Consider the following 21742-nt stretch of genomic DNA (forward strand, 5'->3'; position numbering starts at 1 on the left):
TTGTTTAAATGCTTATTTTGTTTACCAGCTTCATAGGATGCCTGTAATGCCTTTGGTGCATGTACAGGATATGGTACTGTCAGTTAATCTTTGAGAATCTAGGAAGCAGAGTTTCTTCACCCTGAGACCTTTTACGTTGTGCTAGTGACATGTCTGCATTCCAGCAGCTGCACACCTACTGTGAGGAAGGTGAAGAAAGGGCTAGTGCTCCCTGCCAGATTCTTCTGAGTGTCTGAGCACCAGTTTGGTCAGTTGGCAGTGGGCATATCCCAAGCCTGAAAGACCAAAGTCAGACTTAATTTTTGAAAATGTGGTCTGATTTGAAGTCTCAAAATCCACCTTCCTTTTTTAGAAAACTTTAATCACTTACCTTTTCCTACTGTAATGAAATAACACTCCCTATTTTGACAGTCTCTGGCTCTATGGAATGAAAGGCAAAATAAACAATGAAGACATTGAACATTCTAATACACAACCTCAAATGTTTCCTTAATTCCTAGGCCTCAACTAGACAGCTTATCCAAACATTTCCTCCTGCTGACTCCTTCTGTCCACCACAACATCCTGGGTTACTAGATTTTAGATAGGAACTTCTAATACACATAATCCACATTGAGAGCAGAGTTTCATTAGCACAAACTCCCCTATCATAATTGTAATCTACAGTAAGTGAATGCAATTAGACACAACAGGGTCTCCCCTGAGCCCTCCCCTCCTCTGCACACAGACAGCAGCCATAAGCTGACACCAGGCTCTTGTATAAAGCTAGCACACTACATTCACTGCAATAGCAGCAGGTCAACAGGGTTGCACTTTCCAGGATCATGTCACTGCTTCTCCTTCAGCTGTTAGTGCTCTCATGTCTTGGATCCACAGAGCCACAGGGAAATTCACAGCAAAGGAAAAGCAGAAAGTCATTTCAGCACCTTTTGTATCCAGATAAAAATCTTAAAAGTCAGAGTTTTCGTGAGCTGGTAGGTGAGAACCCAGTAGCTGTTGAGGACAAGCTGGAAATACCAAGCTTTTTTGTAGCAATTCCACAGACAGCATCTGAAAGTGAGAAGAAAGAGGAGAAAAAAATGTCAAGATTCATCCTTCCCAATGCAGAACTTTATGCAGACCAAGGCCTGAGAACCTGGGCAGCACCCAGAGAGATCTCTCCTGTGGAAAACTTCTCTCCACCCCATTATTCCAGCAAGAGGGAGTCTGAGTCTCCCTACAGAAAAGATGCCAAGAAATTTTGGGACCACTTCATCTTAAAGAAAAATTCAGCATCTGAAGAGGTTGTCCTGCCAATCAAGAGCAATGAAATGCATCAAGAAAACTGCAGAACCCTGCCTTTTGCCCAGGTAAGAACAGGTGTCTGAGATCAACAAACATGCCTTTTGTAATCAGCAACTAAAGATACATGGGTTATTTCAGTGGCTAAGTCACACAGCTTCATGATGAGCAGCTGAAAAACACTGATGAAAAAACTTTAGTCTGATAAGGCAAACTGCTAAATTGCAGCACTGGAAAGCCACACGCTTGATTTTCAGAGAGCTATTTATTCTTTTTATGTAAAGATGTTCTGACACAGCCTAAGCAAGTAGGGCATTGGGGAGTAATTATCCATTCAATTAATATACACCTCAACAATTTGTATATCAGAATTATTATATATATATATATATATATATATTTATATTTATATTTATATTTATACGTATGTATGTGTATATACACAGTCACATGTGCATATTTACAGAGTCCCGGGATAATTGTTAAAAGGATAAGCTGGTTGTTTTCTTAAAGCTAAGCAAGGATTCTTTTCTGCTGTATTAATTAGAAGACTGATGCTTAAACCTGATTCTGTGCTAAAAATGCTGGAGAATTGGTAAATTTTCCCATGCAAGGATGAAGCCCTTCTGTTATACACTAATATCAAGACAAGTAAATAGTACAGATAGAAGTGCCGCATTCCTTGTAAGTCAACATCTATTCTCAGTGTTTCTGTAGTCACAGTCTGTCAAGGACTATGTTTTTTCATATCCAGAACTGAATTTATTTCACACAGACATATTTAAATATAGATGTGGCCTAGAAACCTGTACCATTTGTTCTGAGAAGAAAAAAATGCGGTGCTGTTTTCTTCAGGGCTGTTTTGTTGTTGTTTTTTTTTGTTCATATCTTCTAGCAAAGTCTGTGGGCCATTTCTTACCAGAAACCTGAAATTGCTTTCTGTTTCAGGGTGTTACTCATAACAGCTGTGAGAAGGTGACAGTACAGAATAATCTGTGTTTCGGAAAATGTAGTTCCTTTCATGTTCCTGGTCCAGAAGATCATCTTTATACCTTTTGTTCTCATTGCTTGCCCAGTAAGTTCTCCATGAAGCGCCTGAATCTCAACTGCACTGGTTCTGTCCCAGTGGTTAAAGAAATCATGATTGTAGAAGAGTGTAAATGTAAGACTCGGAAGATTAAAGATGCTACAACTGGATCTGAACTGTCAAACTTACATGCAAATGTACATGAGCACAATTAACCAATGCAAAGTACCTCTTAACACAATCATAAGAATTCACCAGTGAAAAAACCCAAACAAGTAAAGCTGTCATCACTCTAGTACATAAAAATATTAAAAATATAGATTTTCTACATGAACTTCTTCTCTGTTCCAACAATAACTTTACCTAAAATGTAACAGATGTTTCCTTGCAGCTGTTAAAAAAGTGGAGATGAGATTACTAGGCTTATGTGTAAAGGTCTTACTTTAACAAGGAAAAACCTTAAATATTTTTCCACCCTTCCTATCACTGTTTCTGGGATGCTAGTAAACAATGGCTGAAAAATTAACATTGTTTAACTGTGTAAAAACTAAATGTACTGACTGGTTTACATTTCCTTTGCTTGCAGAGACTGCCCGTATATTTTGCAGGGAAGTAGTCTCCTCCCTGCAAAAGCAGGTTTACTTTTAAATGAAGATAATGGCTGGAAAGCATGAAATATAAATGGACACAAGGCACATAGAAAACTGTGACTAGTTAATGTCATTCTGATTGCTCCCATTCTGATTCAATGGGAGTTCAGTTCCCATTGAAAACTAATAGTCCTCAAAATTTACACCAATTGATAGTAGTTGCAAAGGATGTTTTGCCATAGAAACCATTTGTTATCTTCCTATATGCCTCCATTTGCTCTGTACATTTTTTTCTACTGAAAGTGTTACATGGTACAATATAAAAAATGCTATAATCACAAAGAAAACATCATAGATGGATTTTTGTTGTTATTATTATTTAAATTCACATTTAAATTTAAATGTTATTATCATTATTTAAATTTGTGGAAAGACATATTTTGGAAACGTATATTTTCCAGTCTAATAAGTTTTAACATTGTCAGTGAATCCAAGATATAGTTCAAGTTCTCAACACCTAAACTAAAGCAGAAAAGGCAGTTGTGTGACAGAAGATCTGCACAAGGACTTTATCATCATGGCAATACCTGAATAGCTTTACAGGGACAACTGAGAGAACTCTGCTAGGAAGCGTCTGAGTCTACTGCTAAGCAACACAGCACCAGCGGCTGCTAGCTGAACTGCTGGCTTTCCTGCTCACTCCAGCTGCTTCTCCCTGGATTTCTCTTGCAGATCTGGCACACCAGGCAGAGATCAGCTTCCAGCAATTAGAGTTCAGTCTATTTCTAAGCCAGTTCTTTCAGTCCTCTGAGAATCTGTTCCATTGCTATTGCCAAACTCTCCGAACTGGGCCACTGTTGTTAAAGTGTCACAACTCTTTTTTTTGGGTATTGGAAATCACTATTGATTTAGCTGGTCAATTCAAGGGTTGGGTAAATGATTCCTTGTATTTGAACTGCCATGGGATCAGAAGTGCCTTAATATTCTGTCAAAAAATATGTGCAGCATTGCTTTGGAGTGCGAGTCCTATGTTGAATATTTATTAAAAATTGCATCTGAATGATATTCTGCTACTGGATCTGAAGCTGTTTGCTTCTGCAGGTCACTTGCAGGGAATGAAGTGTATGTAGTCACCTTTCATTACACATAAACCTGTTTTTAAATAATAAAAATTGCATACTAAAACTGAAGAAAGTCTTCTCTCTATCCTTTTATACAAAGGACTGATGTGCTACCTAAATATAGCTGTTTATATGTTATGTCATGATATAGGATGTCATTCCAAGTAACTAGCTGTCAAGATCTGCAGTTTTGGTCACCACAATACAAGAAAGATATTAAGCTAATAGACAGCATCCAAAGGAGGGCAATGAAGATGGTGAAGGGCCTTGAGGGGAAGCTGGATGAGGTCACTTGTTCTGTTCAGCCTGGAGGAGAGGAGACTGAAGGCAGACCTCACTGCAGTCACAACTTCCTTGTGAGGGGAAGAGGAAGGGAAGGCACTGATCTCTGTGACCAGTGACAGAACCCAATGGAATGGCCTGAAGTGCTGTCAAGGAAGGTTTAGGTTGAATATTAGGAAAAGGTTCTTCCCCCAGAGGGTGGTTGAGCACTGGAACAGGCTCCCCAGTCAAGTGGTCACAGCACCAAGGCTGACAGAGTTCAAGAAGCATTTGGACAACTCTCTGAGGCACATGGTGGGAGTCCTGGGGATGGTCCTGTGCAGGCCTAATGGTTGGACTCAGTGAGCCTTGTGGATTCCTTTCAACTCGTCATACTCTGTGATTCTACGATCCCTGTATTTTGTGTGATTATTAGTGTTCATTTTTAATCAAGACAAAATAAGAAAAGCATACAAAGCGTTAAATTTCTTAACTTTTCCTCTTTTTTACCAACCCTTTTTTTAATCTGAAAAAGCTAAATATTCCGAGATGTTTTACTCAGAATGTTTGACCCATGTTTTAAAGCTGTGTGAATATATAAGAATATTTGAAGAAAGTTTATCTGCATTTTTTTTTCCTGAAATGCAAGTATGTTTTTGATTTGTATGTTTTTTTGCAAGGCTTGATACTTGCAGAGAACTGCCTGAAGGACCTACATTCACTCCCAAAAAGATCACAGGACAATTATAAAGAAAAATCTTCCAGTCTTGTAGTTTTGACACAACTGACTGATAAACTGAGAGCTTTGCACGTGAGGATGGCAGAACTGAAACTATATGGTGGACTGTAAAGTATTCACCCTTATTTTTTAAGCTCCTTCTGTGAGCTGAAGCCTTACTGCAGTCAAAGAAAGCTATTCATGCAAGGTGTTTGCAGGACCAGATTCTTAGTGTGAATTTGCACAGCTTAAAAGTAGGTGAAAAGAGGTAATGACAGCTGTAGTAATTGCTAATTAGATTAGTGCTGTAGGTTTTTTAGATGCATGTTTAATTAACCCAGCAATGACTGGTTGCATGTAATTAGCACAGTGTTCTGCAAAATCAATCAATGTGTTAATTAGATCAGATTTCTCAGCCTTCAAAAATTCCATATTAGGAATATGTTGTACCCAGGGGGTAAGAGGATTTTGCTCTCTCAGCACAGCAATGGCCTCTCTGAGTAGGATACTGTGGATCAGAAAGGTGCAGGGTGTGATCCATATCCCTATATGGACGCTTCCAGTAGTAACACCATTATAGCAACAAACCTGCATTACTTTAGTTGTGTCTGCTTGGAGGCTGCATGCTTTCTGTAATGAAAGCTTTTCTACTTTTCCAATGTAACTATGCTTACAATGCAACTGCTGTTTTTTGTGATTTATTTCAGAGCACTGCTTGTGCAAGCCTATCTTACAGAACAAGACTAAGCCATAGTTGCAGAGCTCTCTGAAAATTCAAATCAATTCCAAGTAAACTTTCTACACTTCTGACCTTTTATTTGACCTATTGTCTCTTTTCCAAAGAGGCATGCTCTATCTAGAAAATAATTGAAAAGAAGAGCTGTTTTTTTCCTACTGCCTAAGCAAAATAAATCTTCAGTACAGGCTATTCTCTTAAATGTGGATTTAATGCGAGCAGCTTTAATGCCTACAAATACATCAAACACCAGAGTTACTTCAAACTCTTATTGAATTCTGCACAACCATATATTCCAGGGAAAAGTCTCTGAAACTGCCTTTGGTACTTCATGCTGTGGTTGGTACTTTGTTCACCGCCTCTGAAATATTCACAGCTAAGGTCATGGCTCTCAGCTGACTAGCTTTTATTGACAGGTAGTAAAATCTCTTGCAGTGCTTTGTCCTAAATGTCCCAGCTCCTTGCTGCAATAGCAAAACAACAAGATTCCCTACTTAGATGGAAGCTCTCTGCCAGCCTACACAGCTGCATAATCACATCACGTCTGGGATGCACCAGGGAGTGCGTGCTGTGCAGGATGGTGCATGTGAAGAGGTGTGGAGCTGGGGTTAGGTCGGACCCTCCATTAGACAGTTTGCCAGTAGAAACAGGAAACACTGATAGTGAACTCTAAATATTATTTGATGTTGTGCTAAACCTAACTCCTTGAATATCTAGCATGTTGCCACCAACTTCAGCTCCCCTGAAATCACTCCCTGATAGCCGTGCACACTTCCTCAGCTCACGTGAGAAAGAATGCAGATTCAAAGAGTCTGTAGTTGGCCCTGTTGAAAGAATATTGATAAAATGTTAATTTCCACACTGAGAACAAAATCATCCATTTACAGCACCTCGGCCTCCATGGAACCACCAAAATGCACTTCAAGTTGAAAAGCAAAAAAATGTAGGAGCTAAAATTATTATCAAAAAACTGAATAACAATAATAAAGCCAGGGCTGTTCTGACGCATTTTCATTTTCCTGGTTTAACGTATAGCTATTACCAGTCATTTAGTCTGATGTTCTGCTGGTGGCTGCAGCCAGCAGTCAGGGGGTTCAAACAGAGCGGACATGTACCTAAGCTTCCTTCTGAACAAGGGATATCTGCTGAAGCTTGTTCAAAGTCACACTACAATAGATATGGAAGCATTCAAGCAGTTTGTTGCCCTGCCCTTCAGACAGCAACTCCTGGAGATAGCGAGGCATTAGAAGAGCTAATATTAGAACATCTTCATCTGAACAGAGCTCCTCAAACCACTGTTAACTGCCTAAGTTAACCTACTGCCTGGTCTACCTTGTCCCATATAATCTATCTGGGCTGCGGGATCAGTAGATCTCCCCATGTCTACTAGTGAGGCAGACAGATTGGAAAACATACCTTGCCTTTGATTTTTCTGGACAATAAGCTAGAGACAAAATGGAGCCTGAGACACATTTTCGTTTAACATCTACCGCCTCATTCTCAATATGTCACGCCGCAACTAACAAAACTTCTGGGCCAGGACAGGTTTTGTTTCAGCATCCTTTGTCATTGACACAGAGTTCTGCCTTCACGACATGAAGGATTTTGCTCCCATTCAGGAGTTAACAAGTGTCTCCTATGTATTTTATCAAGGTTTGCAAGGAAGTGACCAACACCACGGTGCTGCAGAAAAGAAGTGGTAGTAACAAACTGCACAATTTAGAAGGACCCAACCAGCTGAGTACTGCTGAGAAGACTGATCTCTCAGCTCAGGAGATATTTGTGTACAGACAATGCATATGCAACAAGGGGCCCAACTGGGCTCAAAATGAATCCTGACAAACAGTATGAAGAAGCAAGGGGCTTGTAAGCCATAAGAATCACGGGAGTCACAGTGCACACTCCTGCATGCGTTCTCTATAACAGAGCATCAGCTGTTACTGCACATGGCTTGATTTTAGCATGCTGATTTAATATTTACAGAGTGCCAATAAAAATTGTATGATGACAGCTGGTGGCTCCTGTGGTAATTTATAAACAGCAGCAACAACACAACACAGACATCAGAAACTCCAAGAGGAATTCTATACTATTGTGCAATATTCAGGACTAAAGAATGTGAATAATTTTTCAGACTTTTAATAATCTTGGGTAATACATCTATATTGGATTTTCTGTAAAGTTCATATTATGCAAAGTTAGTATTTCCCCACTCAGATAGGAATTCACCACAAAGACTCATTATCTATCTGTCTGGATTTGATATTCTGGCAAAAGTATCAGGTATATTTATAGTCTGATATTTTTCCATTGGGAAGTCCAGGACACAACTGCTTGCTTTTCTTCCTGCATTGTGCTTCCTCAAAAGAAGCATTAATAAATGGGGACTGGTATGCTGATGACTGAGCCAGAACAGACCACTGCCCTTGTTCCAGAACCCGTGTTTCCTCTGCAAAACCATGAGTAGAAAAGAGAAAAATACAATCAGTCTGACAGGACTACAGGTCTAATGACTGGCCATTATCAGCAAACCACTACAAAAATGCAAACATCTGGTATTCAAATAAAAGTTGACATTACTGACTGTTTCTTTTTATTCTACATGAAACCTTCACTGATTGTACTATTCTTCTTTGCTTATATTTCCATTTTATTTCCCAAGTACATTGTCTCCTTTAAACTGCTTGATTGTTTTGTTTTGTTTTTTGCCGTCAACATTTATTCCTCAAATAAGAGGAAAGTTTTCATAGCTAATTATGCTTTTTACATACAGACATAAATTGATACATGAAATTTGTCAGGGAACAGAGCCAAAGGCTGTTTTTCACAGTGATTCTTTTTGCCTTGTTTTTTAATAGTCCAATTAATACGTCTATTATTATCAGTGTTACCTGCTCCTAGGGACACACACACACACACACACACACATATATATATATAGGTTGTTCTGGAGAAAGTGCTCTCCTTTGGTTTAGATGGAACACACTTCCTTCTCCTTCCAGACAATGTCCAGTTTCTGCTACAAATATCTATTTTCAGGTCAGAGCAATCTCCGGTTGAAGTGTTAACAATTGCACTGTATAACAGAAGACTGTGGACACTGAAACCAGGAAAAGGTCCAAAAGTCTTGGCAAAAGCTTGAAAACTACCTAAACGCCTACCTGACTTTTTGGGTTCTGCCTTTTCAGAATAATCATATTGTGGTTAAGTTTTAGAAAGAATATGATCAGTAAAAAAAGAAGAATTTTCTGCATTGGTGGCGTTCACCATATTACTCTGCATCATTTCATCTACCATCGTGAAGGAAGAATGCTCCAGGGCAAGAGCCCATCAATTTACAGTGGGAACTATGCCACTCAGGCAGATGGGGATACCTTTAGGTAGCCAAAAGATCATATATGTGCATCAGCAATAGGTGCTCAAGGCATGATTCTCAGCCGGGAACGCTGAAAATTCTGTCCATCACAAGCTGTCTGTTGCTCTTAGCCACAGCTAATCCCTCATGGGTCTGAATTATTGTTTTAAAACAAAGATTGCCTTCTATGGCCATGTAAGGATCTTGTGTGAGCAAGGGGCATGGCGCAGCAGGGGACTTAAATGTCATGAAAATGTTAAACTGGTTTGTGCTGATGGAGAAGAAAGGCTAGGAAGCAAAATATATGAATCAATATATATATTAATATATATAATTCATAGGCATGAAGTGTCCTATTCCAATCAGGACACACTGAATGTGTTTTACAAATGGTCCTTATACCTTTCATGCACTCAGAAACTACATGATTTGACCACTCATTACATAACACACTAATGCTACTATGTTGAAAAACAACTATAAATCTATGGTGCCATTGTCCATCTGATTCTTTCTTGATTTAGGTGTTCCTGGAGTTGGTCTTGCTACAGTTACCTATGATGTCATAGATAATAGGAGGGATTTTTTCAGAGGACCCTGTTATCTTAGTAGTCCAGGGACACCTTTCTTTTTCATGGATGTCTTTAAAATTCTGAGAAACAAAAGGTCCTTATCTTCAAGGTGGGGGCTGTCGTCTTTGCGGTGAGCTGGGGCTCTCCAGTTACAGTCTTAACCATGATTATGCAGTACACAACGTAGAATAAGTATCTCTTAAGAAAGTTAGTATTAATTTATACAATTAAGTTCATACAGCTTCATACTACGAAGCCTCGCTAGTGCAGCTCTCAGGGAATGAGATTCTCCTGGCAGCAGCGTGGAGCCCAAGGTACAGGCCTTGTCTGCAGTGCTAGTGTTTTGTCAGGGGCTGCAAAGGGACACTGTAGAGGTGGAGGAGAGAGAAGGGCTCATTTTGACTAAAGTCTGTGCTCCGGAAGGGGCCCGTAACAGCGAGCTCCAACCCTGGGGAAAGGCGGCTGGTCGGCCCCAGGCGGACCGGGCACAGGGGTTTTCCAGCGGGCAGGAGACACCGTCCCGCCCACGCACGGGCGAGGTACGGCACCTCACCCTTGGTGCCTCTCGCAATGCGCGGCGGGACCCGGCAGGACCCCTCTGCTCCGCAGCCGTGAGGGGCGGCCGAAGGTTCCACCGCCCAGTCCGTGCCGGGTCCGCCCCGCCGGGTGTGTCCGGGCGCGCACGCGCGGTTGGAGCGGCGGAAGCCTACGGTTGGTTCCGCCTCGTGCCCCGCAGCGGGGCGGGCGGGGGGCGGCGGGGGGCGGCAGGAGTCGGCCCCGGCCCGGCCGGGAGGGGCAGCCCCGGGCCGGGGGGGAGGGAGGGTGAGGTCCGAGGGGGATGGAGAGCGGCGGCTGCCCTTCGGGGCGCGGGCGCCTGGTGCTGGTTGCTTCCTGGGCACCTTGGAGCGTCCCGTGTCGCCATCCTTTGGACCTGAGTTCCAGGAGTGCTGCTGGGTGTGCAGAGAGCTGGGGAGAGAAACCCATGGCAGGCTTGAGTCTCTCCCCAGGTATGAAATAGGGAGGTGCTGCTGCCGCTTTCAGGCAGCTCCGGAGTGCTGGCTGTACTGCCAGTGGCGAGGAGGGCATTTGCTGCCGCCGAGGTGCCGTGGGCGAGGCGCGTGGAGCGGCTGGCGTGTGCTCCAGCAGCACGGCACAAGGAAGGGCAGCGGCCCCCGCCTGCCTTGGTTTCACACTTTCATTTCCCAGCTCCAGTAGTTAGTCGGGTCTTCGTTCCCGTCACACTGGTGATCCAAACAGTGATGTGCTCAAGTAACATGCATCACTTGTCTAGAAGTGGCTGTTTGGTCAGCGGTAGGCAAGCACAGTTTTCATGGGACTTGTGATCATGAGAATACAGTGGGTATACATGAATAGCAAGCCACGTGGGTGTCCAAGCCCCTGTAACATCTTTTGTGAATGCAGTGGATGTTTACAGGTACACTTTGGTAGATCCTATCAATGAAAAATAATTGGTTGGGAATATCTTGCCTACCTTAACCAACCTGTCAACAGCCACCTAACTGTGTAGTACCGAGATCTGTACTGACAACCATCCATTGCATAAACATGGGCAAGGCCAGGTGCGTGGGGTTTTGTCAGGGCAAAAATATTCTCTGGCTTGTGTTAGCTGGTTATGCAGATACCAGTTTTTTTAAATGGACGGTGCAACGGACATAACAGTAATTCCATTCTGACACTTGATAATAACATGACTTCTTTAAAATCTAGTTGAAAGTAATTTTGTTGATTAGTTCAAGTCCACTTTGGTTTTTTTACCCTGTTGAAGTGTATTTTTAGTTTTGTATCAGTAATTTTTGGCAGTAATTCTTAAGATTTCAGGAAAGTTGTCTAAAACTGCAGCTGGATCCACAAATTAGGGGAGGCTCTTGATTGATACGGCCTTGCCTGGGCTAACACAAGTATTATGACAGGCGTGTCTCTTGTGTTTCTATTGTCTGTTCCTTTTTCTGTCTGACTTGCTTAGGGTACAGCCTTTTTAGAAAGTGGTGTTTTTTTCCGCTGCAGAGTGTGTTTTATAGGGCATAGTATTGTTCAGTTTGCATGGGGTCTTAAAACTGTTTCATGGTGAGCATACAATAAATTACTGATTGTGTCATTCTGGACTTATTTAAGGATTTGTGAAAAAAGTTCTTCAAGTCAGATTTCAGAAGTCTTAATTTTCTTACTGAGAAAGCTAAAGTGAGACATGGTTTCTAGTTATGGATCAGTGCAACACCCATGAATGTGCAAGGAGCTGGCTGTCATGCTTCTTAGTGTGAGAAATTGAGTACTGCTCCTGTTAGGTTGATTTATGAAACACAGTTTTTTAAATGTGTTTTGCATCTTGACGCAAGATTATATACTTTTTTTTTAAGTTTGCATTTAAATTAATCTGTTAAAGCTATTTATATATCATGATAACATTTCTGGTTAGAGCAAAGCTTTCTTATTTCTTGGAATTGAGTTTCTGCCTGCATTCTGCGGTCTCATTATTCAGTGGATGTCACATGAGCAGTCGTATGGCAGGTGATTGTAGTGAACAAAAAATGGAGTTTATGGTACAGTTAATTGAATTGGGTGGAAAGAAAAGGGTTAGGAAAAAATGTTGTCCAGGCATCCTGTAATAAAAGTATTTTTTTGGAAAGGCAAGAACAATTCTTGATCATGCAGGAAAGATTCAGTCATGGTTTGGTAAATCTGAAACTTTCCAGAGGTACAAGTTCTGTTTGCCTTCTAATGCTTTGTGTTTGAGATGTTTGTTTGAGATATTTAGAAAAAATGGCTATAAATTAGGGTACGAGGCAAGAAAACCACAAAACCTCTAACATTAGTGTTTTTTATTTTCTCATAAATTATTTAATTGGAAAAACTTTAGGCATTGCTTGTATGAATACCGACTGTATGCGGATATAATTCACTTAATTGTTTCTTTCAGTTGATTTGTTCTAAACCTGCTCATAGACTTTTTCCACTACATATTGTAGTTTTTCTGATCAGAAATTATGCATCCTGAAGATCAAAATTAGTTGAGATCAGTAATTGTTACTCTTGACATTATATTTGAAAAAATAAATATAATTCATTTGAAATATATTTGAAAAAGAAAAGTATATAAATTCACTTTGTCTGTGAGTTAAATTCTAATCTAGTACTTCCTACCTAGCCATCAGATTGTGCTCATTAGGTTTTTTTCATTCCCCCCACCTTATATATTTATACATGGTATGTAAACCGAGAGAGAAGAGAAGAAGTTCACTTTGCTGGACTAAGTCAATATATTAACATTGTTTATTCAATATTGCTGACAAAAGTATAATGACAAACATAAAACTTAATTTAACATTAAAATAGGCACACGGGAAGTAAATGTATGTTACTGTACATAACTGAAATACATTGACAGTAGTGCAGTTTTATATGGACCTTTGTCTGAACACACATATCCTTTTAGATCTATATTAAAATTGTGAAATGGCCTAGAACCTAGATTTGAGGCACGCTAGTTAGAAGCAGCATGTCAGTTCAGAGGAAGCTCTACTCAGTCAGGTGAAGTGTGCAAAACAGAATAAAAGGTAGCCTATTATATGCTGCTTATCAAACAAGTGTTGATGGTTGTTTGAGTATCACACTGTTTTCTTTCTCTTTCAGAAAAGATACAGAAGGTGATGATGAAAATTTGCTCTTTCTTGAGAGTGGGGCCTTTATTTGCATAATTCCAACTTAATTGTGGAACTTCACATCAAAAGTATGGGTTTGAGGGGGGTGGTGTTTGTTGAGGTTTTTTTAATTATAAAAGAATAATGTCATGCAGGCAAAAGTTAGTCACCGAGCGATAAAAAGTTGGGGTATATTTCTATTACAGGCACTCTTACTGTTTTCTTCGGAATTTCTCTCACTGCTATTGCTCACACATTATACTTAGAAGGTCGCTTGGAAGCAAGTATTTCTGTAATTATATCTCTCTGTTTTGTTTGTTGAGCTGTTATTTCCCATTCTGAGGAAGCGCTGTGAAGTCATGGAATCTCTGCTGCTCTCGTAAGATGGAAAACAGATGGGTTCCTCAGTGGTCAACAGTGTTTCTAGTGTTTCTGTCAATCTGCATGATTTTCCCTTTGTAAATCCACAGTGACTACTCCCAATCACCTTCTTGTCCTTCATGTATTTGAAAGTAGTTTCCAGGACTGTTTCCTGTACTTCCCAGGGAACAGGGTGAGACTAACAGGCCTATAGTTGCCTGGATCCTCCTTCTTGTCCTTGAAAACAGGGTTGACACTTGTTCTTCAGTCCTCTGGAACCTCACCTGTCAGCTTAAAACTTTCAAACATAATTGAGAGTGACCTCACAATGACAGGGCCAGCTCTCTCAGCACTCAGGATGGCATCTCATCAGGTCCCATGAAAGCGTTCGGTCCATTTTCCTAAGGATTTCTTTATCTGATCCTCCCTTACCCAAGAATAAGTCTTTCCCACTGGTCTGAGGCACCTGGGATTCCAGAAAGCAGGTCTTACCCGTTAAGAGCAAGGTGCGAAGAAGGCGCTTTGATCTTTTTGTATTAGTTTGCCACTTTCAGCAGGCCTGTGTTTCTCCTAGCCTGCTTGATGCTGCTCATGTACCTGTACATGACTTTCTCTGTGACCTTCCTGTCCCTCACCAGATTCAACTCCAGGTGGACTTTGGTTTTCCTAATCCCATCCTAGTGCACCCAAGTGGTGTTTCTGTATCAGGTGTGTACACACACTTGATGTAGCTCCACTTCACCTCTGTTTGGTTGATTAGAAGATCTCTATTGTACACAATATCCTTCATGCTTTGCTTGCAAACCCTGACCACCACTTTCTTGCTCATTCAGAGGTCACCACCTTTCTCTCTCATCATTCCTAGTTTAAGCCTTCCTTTAGCAGATTGACCAGCTTCTTGGCAAAGATGCTTTTACTCCACATAATTTCAGGTGGATCCTGCACCTCTTCCCCCTCAGTTCTTGGTCCTCATAGAAGATCCTATGGATATAAAAGCTGACTAGCTTTTGCACACTCTGCACTACCAGTCATTCATCTGCAGGATCTGTGTGCTCGTCCTCAAGTTCTCCCCCTTCACCAGCAGGATGAATGAGACACCACTTGGCTACCAGGCATTGGCCAACACCCTGTGAGCCTTTTACTCCAAGACCTACTTCTGGTCTGCCGTAGCTATATCCATGGTGCCCCTATGAAGAGCAGCTGGGGGTAACAGCCTGAGGGCCAGACTACTACCAGCCTCCGTAATAGCCTCTCCATGGTATCCAGGCCCCAGGCCCCTGGCAAGCAGCAGACCTTGCCAGGTGACAGGTTGGGCTGGCAGAGGTGTCTTTGTCTCTGAAGCAGGAGTTTCCCACCACTTTTCCTTACCCCATTCTTCCCATACTGCCACAGGACTCAGACACAGAGGCTCAGAGGCTTCCTTGGACAGAGCTTCCTCTCTATGTCTGCTGCCAGGGCTCATAACTTGCTCTGTGGATCAGGTGGAGCAGGAACCCTCCTGCTGGCGCTCGAGCTCACAGGCTCCCAGACTTCACTGCGCTCTGTGTCTCCATGTTCAGCCTGACAAGCGGAGGCTCTGTGTGCTTCTCCTTGGTGCAGTGGGGGTTCCTGTAGCTGCAGGAACTTGGAGGGGATGTGGTCCATCTCCTTTTCAGCATCCCTGATGTTGTACAGTCTGCTCACCTTCTCCCACAGCTTATCTCCTTGTGGAGACAGATCCTCCATCAGTACATGCTTAGAAGAATATAAAATGGTTTTTTGTTCTAAACCTGTTGGTTACCAAAGCCAGCTTACAACAGAGACACTTTAAGAACTGGCAGATTCGGGAATATAGCACTCCATCATTTTATGTCTAGAGACTGTACTTATGTGTGTAGTGTATTAATACCTTGTAACAGCCTGTGGTGCGTGCATGCTACATATTACAGAGAACAGTAAATATAGGCCTAAATAGGTTTTATGATGGTCATGAGCTTAGAAACAATTTTAATACTACAATAGCTGTATTTAGTATACAACATGGTTTTAAAAGCAAGTTTTAGGAAATTTGGTGGATTTTTAGGATAAAGAGAAACACATCGCATTGCTATACCTGAATGGGAACACTGTTGCACTAGAGGATACAAAGGGTTATAATATATAGTACAAAGGAGAAGTGTGGGAAAATGACAGCTTGTTTGGGTCTGATTTTGATCAGGGATCTAGAAAAAGAAGAAAAGACATTAATGAAACTTATGAATAATATTAAACGGGGAAATTGTGAATAGAATTGAGGGCAGTCAGACATGAAACAAGTAAGCAAAACCCCTGGAAACAGAGATACCTGACTGATAAAATTTCAGTGCAACAAGCAGAAGCTGAAAGGAATGGATAGAAATCCATCTGAAATGGACAAGTTCCTGAAGCCCAGAAATCAGGGTAACTAATGGCTAGGAGAGTAGATTAGGATTTATGTGTCTGTTGCAATATTAAGATAGGACTATGAAGGTAGCCTGACAAAAAAGTAACACTGGTAATACTTCCTTTGAAGGCTCTCTGTGAAAGACGTTAGGGTAGTGATTCCTTTCTCTGTGAGTTTGCTATAAATGTCATGAGAGAGATTTTTTTAAGCAAGGAAAAAACAAATTCCTAGTGAAGTTTTTGACTATTTTACCATAAAAGTTTTTAAAAAACAAGCCTGAAATTTATGGGTGAGGCTATAATAAGTAGGTGGGATGAATCTTTGTATGACATAAACCATTGCCTGTATTTCTTGTTTGCTTTGCAACCATTTAATTTTGATGGAAGACTTTTCTTTAATATTTATATCCTATGCTGCTGCCACCTGGCTGACAGTTGCTTGCTTTACCTATTACTAATTAGTTTTCCCAGGTAGTTGTTTTACTTGCATCTTGATAATAAATGTTACTTTTTAATGAGATATAACTAGTTAATGAAATCATAAAATGCTTTGCTACCTGGTACTTGAAACGTGTTTGTGAAATGTCTGTAAGTTTTTCTTTAATTTCTTAAATCAATACCTGACATGTTTTATTCTTCCTTATTTGAATGTATATGGAATCCTGTAGGTTGCATTATACTACTTAATTTACTCCTTAAAAAAAAAAATAAAAATTTTTTCTTTATTTCTTTAGGAGTATCTTTTCTTCCTGGGTCGTGACACCTGTTTGTGTTCAATGGGGCAACGAATTCACTTTGTGTTTGACCCTCAGGGTTGGTGCTGCATGGGCCTAATTATCCTTGTCTGGCTGTACAATACAGTCTTCATTCCAAAGGTCATCCTTTTTCCTCATTATGAAGAGGGAAATATTTCAGTTGTGGCAGTTTTGTGTAAGTAATTTTAACTTAGCTGTTTTTTCTACTAGTAAAAATAGTATCTCTGGGCACTATTTAACATATATGAGAAATGTCAGAAAATAAAAAATAAAGTGAAAGATAAAGACAGTAAGATAAAGGATAAGAGTACTGGGATGGCTGGAAGGGATTCTTTTTTGTGTTCTGAGAAGCTGAGACATTTCATTTCAGAGGTGTTATAGTAGAACATCCTCGTGTGGTGAAAAGCATTAATAATATACAGCTTTCACATCCTGTACCTAGAGCTTGTTGACAGGATTTCAGGTCCATGTCTCTTAATGCTTGTAAGAATTTCGGGTGGTAGTGCTGATGATGACTGGTAAAAACTGAGTTTTGTTAGTGTTTCATACATCCCTGGATGGGTCGGCTCATATGAGTTATGCTATTAGGTCTTGCTGCGGAAAAGGCTTGTATTATGTCTGGAACTAACTTTAAACTGAAGATGCACTATTGGGAATATCCTTCCACGTGGAGGCTTTGCGGTGTAGAGTGATTGGTGCTTATTTGATAGACAGTGAAGGAACTTTTTAAAAACAGTAGTTTGGTCATAGTGGCATCCTGCTGGTGCCATCAGATCTGTTCACTGCTACCTTTTCCTCTCCCTTTTTAAGACTGGGGAGTACTTAATGTTGTAGACTGTATAGTACCAAAAGTATGTCTGGAATTGAATGAGAAGGCTGAGTAATTTCCAACTCAGTGCTGGAGCATCTATATTTTTGATTTAGTGTATAGTAGATACTTTGTACACCTGAAAAAGACTAACAAATGCTTATTTATTTTTTTTAGGTTATTACTTCTGCTCATTGTTTTGTATAGGTTCATTACTTAGAGCTTCAGTAGCAGATCCCGGAAAGCTACCTGAAAATCCAAAGATACCAATTACAGGTACATTAAGTTATTTCTATATAATTGAATAAAAGTTATTTTAATCTCCTCAAAATAATTAGGAATCAATTTGACTTTGTGAGATTTGATGGAAACCACGAGCTGTCTCTACTGATTAAAGTTAGTATGTCACTATTTTAAACTTGTAAATTTCTAGCACTTTCCCTGATGTAGACTCAAAGCTTTTTTTTCAAAACTTGTAATCCACCAGAAGTTCAGTTATGTAGGACTTTCTGCTAGGGAATTTTTCCATGGGAAGAATTCTTTTTGCGTTCTTTCAAATATATTGTATATTTTGTGCAAAAATGTTTTTTTCTAATGTAAGGTATCCATTTGAATAGCTCTCCAACCTTTGCATGCTCCATTCATTCCATACAGCAGTGCTACTTTATAGATACTTCTGAAGATGGAACACTGAGGCTAGACTGTGACTTTGATATTTTGATTTGGTGGGTGTTATACCAGGGATTTTGTACTTTTGAAAGTAGCACTTTGGTTCTCTGGTATTCTCTGTTGACAGGAGGATACATTTTTGCACAGTATGAATTGTATTAAAAAATGAATTGGGGTGTTTCTGAACTCTGCTGGTAGCTACCCTATTAGTGAGTGACACCTTTGTGACACTGTATTTATGGGAACAGATTGCAAATCAGTTTCCATCTGTCATTATTACTAGTTTAATGATCTCAGATATTGGGCTTCTTTACTTCCAGTATTCAAATGTTATTTTGCAGCAAGAAAGACCAGATTAGTGCTGCTTGCAGGTGGCACAGAAGTGCTATATTTAACTTTATTTTGTTTACATAGGATCAGTGTTTTATAGTATAGAATTTCAGAATGCTCCACAGTAAAAATAAGCTTTTTTTCTTTTTTTTCTTTTATCCCTGGGTTTAAGGAATTTCTGTGCATCAAAAAAAAGTTTATTTAGGCAGAAATAACCAGTCAAAGTATGTAAATTTCTCAGTCATCCACCTATTTTCCTTAAAGACAGAAAAAATATATGTTTTTGTGACTGGAATTATTACAGCGTTGCTGTGACTTGTTTCCCATGTGAAGATGAAATTTCTGAACGTACGATTTGAATTTTAATTTTCAAAGAATTCCTCTAATTTGGATGGTGCAATTTGAGATAAATATAAGCTGAGCAATAGTAGCTCCTAGTACTTTCAACTACTCAGTATCTCCAGAGATTAGCTTTTAAAGAATCTCACATTAGGTCTTTAATAATAGTGTATATTTGTAAATACAAGCCTATCCTCTACCTGTTTTTTGATTGCCTTGTGTGTAAAACTGCATGTGGTGAGAGGCACGTATTAAAATGCTTTGGGATTGAAGATGCTCCTGAAGCATTTGTTGTGTACTGTATTTTAGCTAGCAGGCAGTAGCAGTATTTCCTCAGGAGGTTTTGAAGGGCGATTGTATCATGATTCTGTCTAGCAGATAGGTTTTTTTCACAGTAGAAGTGTAAGAAAATAATTGTGTTCCAGTCCTCCTTGTGTGAGTCACAGCTTTTGTGCTGTAATAATTGCTCCATAGAAATATACAGGAAAAGAGAGGGCTTTGGAGAGGGAGACTGACACAGAGTAGCAGTAATATCTTCCAGTTTAATTAAGGTCACAGTGGGAAAAAGTTTTTTGTGTGGTGCTTATCCTTCTCAGATAATAGTAAGAATTTTTTTTAAATGAGAATCACAAGCATACCGACTTATTATGAGCACACAGTACTGAGTCTAAACCTCTCTAATATGTCTTACATTTTCACCTAGAACGAGAATATTGGGAATTATGTAACAAATGCAACATGATGAGACCAAAGCGTTCACACCATTGCAGTCGTTGTGGACATTGTGTGAGGAGGATGGATCACCACTGTCCATGGTAAAACCAGGACATTTGTTCTAATAATCTACTGTTGTTTTAGTGATTAATTTTGAAGGCAGCAATGACAAACTGCAGAGGACAGCATTGACATCAGGATCCCCCTGTGTTAATTTAACCATGTTTCAAACTATCTTTTTTGTCAATCACTACTTCAGAAAATAGTGCCAGTATAGTGCTTCTGTCATTCTGGCTTAGCTTGGTAATGATATCCATGCTAATTCTTGTATAAAATTGCATCCACGTAACTTCTGGGATGCAGACTATATCTAGGTGTCAAAGGTTTTTAATCTTATACTTAATATAGCTAGAATTCTTGTGATTCCTATACTTCTTCATGTTGGAGTATGCAGAAGGAGTTTTTGAATAGGGATGTCTGTTTTGTCTTCTGTTCCTTTGGCTCATTCCTAGGTCATATTTATTTCTCATCAGGGTAACCTGTGTTCGCATTTATTTCAAACCACTTGTTTGCATTTCCAGATTTGGGACTCTACATAGTTCACAACCAGTGAAATGTGCTGAGTAGCAGAAGATAATATGTATTACTGTGAAATTTTGCAGACTTTAAAAAACCAGTTCTATGAGTTCAGTATTCCTTAAAATTGCAGGAGTATCTCTGCTATATGAAAGTAAAGATAAATGTGTCTCCAGTTCTAAGCACTGATCTCAGGAGTGCAGCTTACACTTTAAGTGGCAGTGCAATGGATCCAGCAGTTCATAACATTTCCTCCAAAAGTAATCATAAAGTCTCTTATTCACAATATCATAACTTCAGTGTGAAAGTATTTGTATTTCTTCTTTATATATACACACTTTCTTTCTCTGCAGGATTAATAACTGTGTTGGTGAAGACAATCATTGGCTGTTTTTACAGCTGTGTTTCTACACTCAGATCCTTAGTTCCTATACGCTGATACTTGATTTCTGCCATTACTACTACTTTTTGCCTCTGAAAAAAGAAAACTGGGTAAGAGTCCGCTTTCTCTACAAAGCAAATAAATAGCTAGTATTGCAGTGCATTTGTTTTGGTATCTGGTTACTACACATTTCTCATGGCTCAATTGTTGACAGTGAAGAGGGTTCAACTAGATGTATGTTATCAAGTAAGCAGACTGATTTATGGTAAGTAATAAAACATTTTTCTGAAATGTATATGATTTCTGTGTGTTAAAAACACAATGTTAGTTTTCTCAGAAATCTAGGAAAGGAGGACAAAACAAGTTAGGTTTCTTTAGAAGTGATAAGGAGTACTGAGAGGAAACAAGGTATTCAAATTTTCTTTTACTTTCTCCAGAGTAAATTTATGCATAGTATATATCTATCCTAATACCCTATTTAAAAATGCTGATATTGCCAGAAAAATGTGAGAAAAACATATGACCATTTTGCGAGGAGAAAAATATACATTGGGTTTGAAGCAATATTTTGTGTTGCTTTGAAAAAGTTATGTGGGTTAAGGGAGAATTAAGTTTGATTTGTTTTACTTGAACTATATATAAACAGATATCATATTTTTATATCTTGTCATCAGTAAAAGGCAGTTGAACACTCAAACAGAGAAAATGGACTTAAGATTGGAATAGAGTAAAAAATAATGGAATTTCTTCCATTTTGAAACTCAAGTTGTAAAGTCTCTGTCTCTGGTGCTGATTTATGTTTATTACCTGTAATTTTCAGAATATTTAAGAGGTTTGCTTGAAAGTTGCTCAGTGCTTGAAAGTGCCAGAACAGCAAAGCTAATACTCTTTCCTTTGAAGAAAATGTTACAAGGTCTTCCTTATAACTTCTACCTACAATCTGAAATGGACTTTTTATTTGTATGGAACTGTAACAAATATAAGTACACTGTAAGACCCCAGCATCAGAGCTACGAGCTCACCAAGGGAGTTTTACTTTAAAAATAAACAAGGCTCCAACAATATCTCTGGATTATTAGAAGAGCCCTCAGT

At 39.6% G+C, this 21742-nt stretch overlaps 2 protein-coding genes across 4 annotated transcripts in view; both read left to right on the plus strand.

Annotated features, from left to right (window-relative positions):
* The first annotated feature begins 824 nt into the window (after positions 1-824).
* CER1 (cerberus 1, DAN family BMP antagonist) lies at positions 825-2679 on the plus strand. The gene is made up of 2 exons (XM_017823601.1): positions 825-1349; positions 2230-2679. Exons 1-2 carry the CDS (start codon positions 825-827, stop codon positions 2521-2523), a joined length of 819 nt encoding a protein of 272 aa, XP_017679090.1. The 3' UTR covers positions 2524-2679.
* A 7815-nt stretch (positions 2680-10494) lies between these two features.
* Positions 10495-21742, plus strand: part of ZDHHC21 (zinc finger DHHC-type containing 21) — a 51700-nt gene continuing 40452 nt past the window's right edge. For all 3 annotated transcript variants that reach the window (XM_017823691.1, XM_017823694.1, XM_017823692.1), the window contains exons 1-6: positions 10495-10668; positions 13310-13323; positions 16812-17007; positions 17818-17916; positions 19682-19793; positions 20622-20760. In XM_017823691.1, the coding sequence (XP_017679180.1) occupies positions 10500-10668; positions 13310-13323; positions 16812-17007; positions 17818-17916; positions 19682-19793; positions 20622-20760 (729 nt within the window). In that variant the 5' untranslated portion in view covers positions 10495-10499. The remainder of the gene's footprint in view (positions 10669-13309; positions 13324-16811; positions 17008-17817; positions 17917-19681; positions 19794-20621; positions 20761-21742) is intronic.

Source organism: Lepidothrix coronata, unplaced genomic scaffold, assembly GCF_001604755.1.
Source record: "Lepidothrix coronata isolate B3197 unplaced genomic scaffold, Lepidothrix_coronata-1.0 Scaffold104, whole genome shotgun sequence".
In the NCBI taxonomy this organism is placed as follows: Eukaryota; Metazoa; Chordata; class Aves; order Passeriformes; family Pipridae; genus Lepidothrix; species Lepidothrix coronata.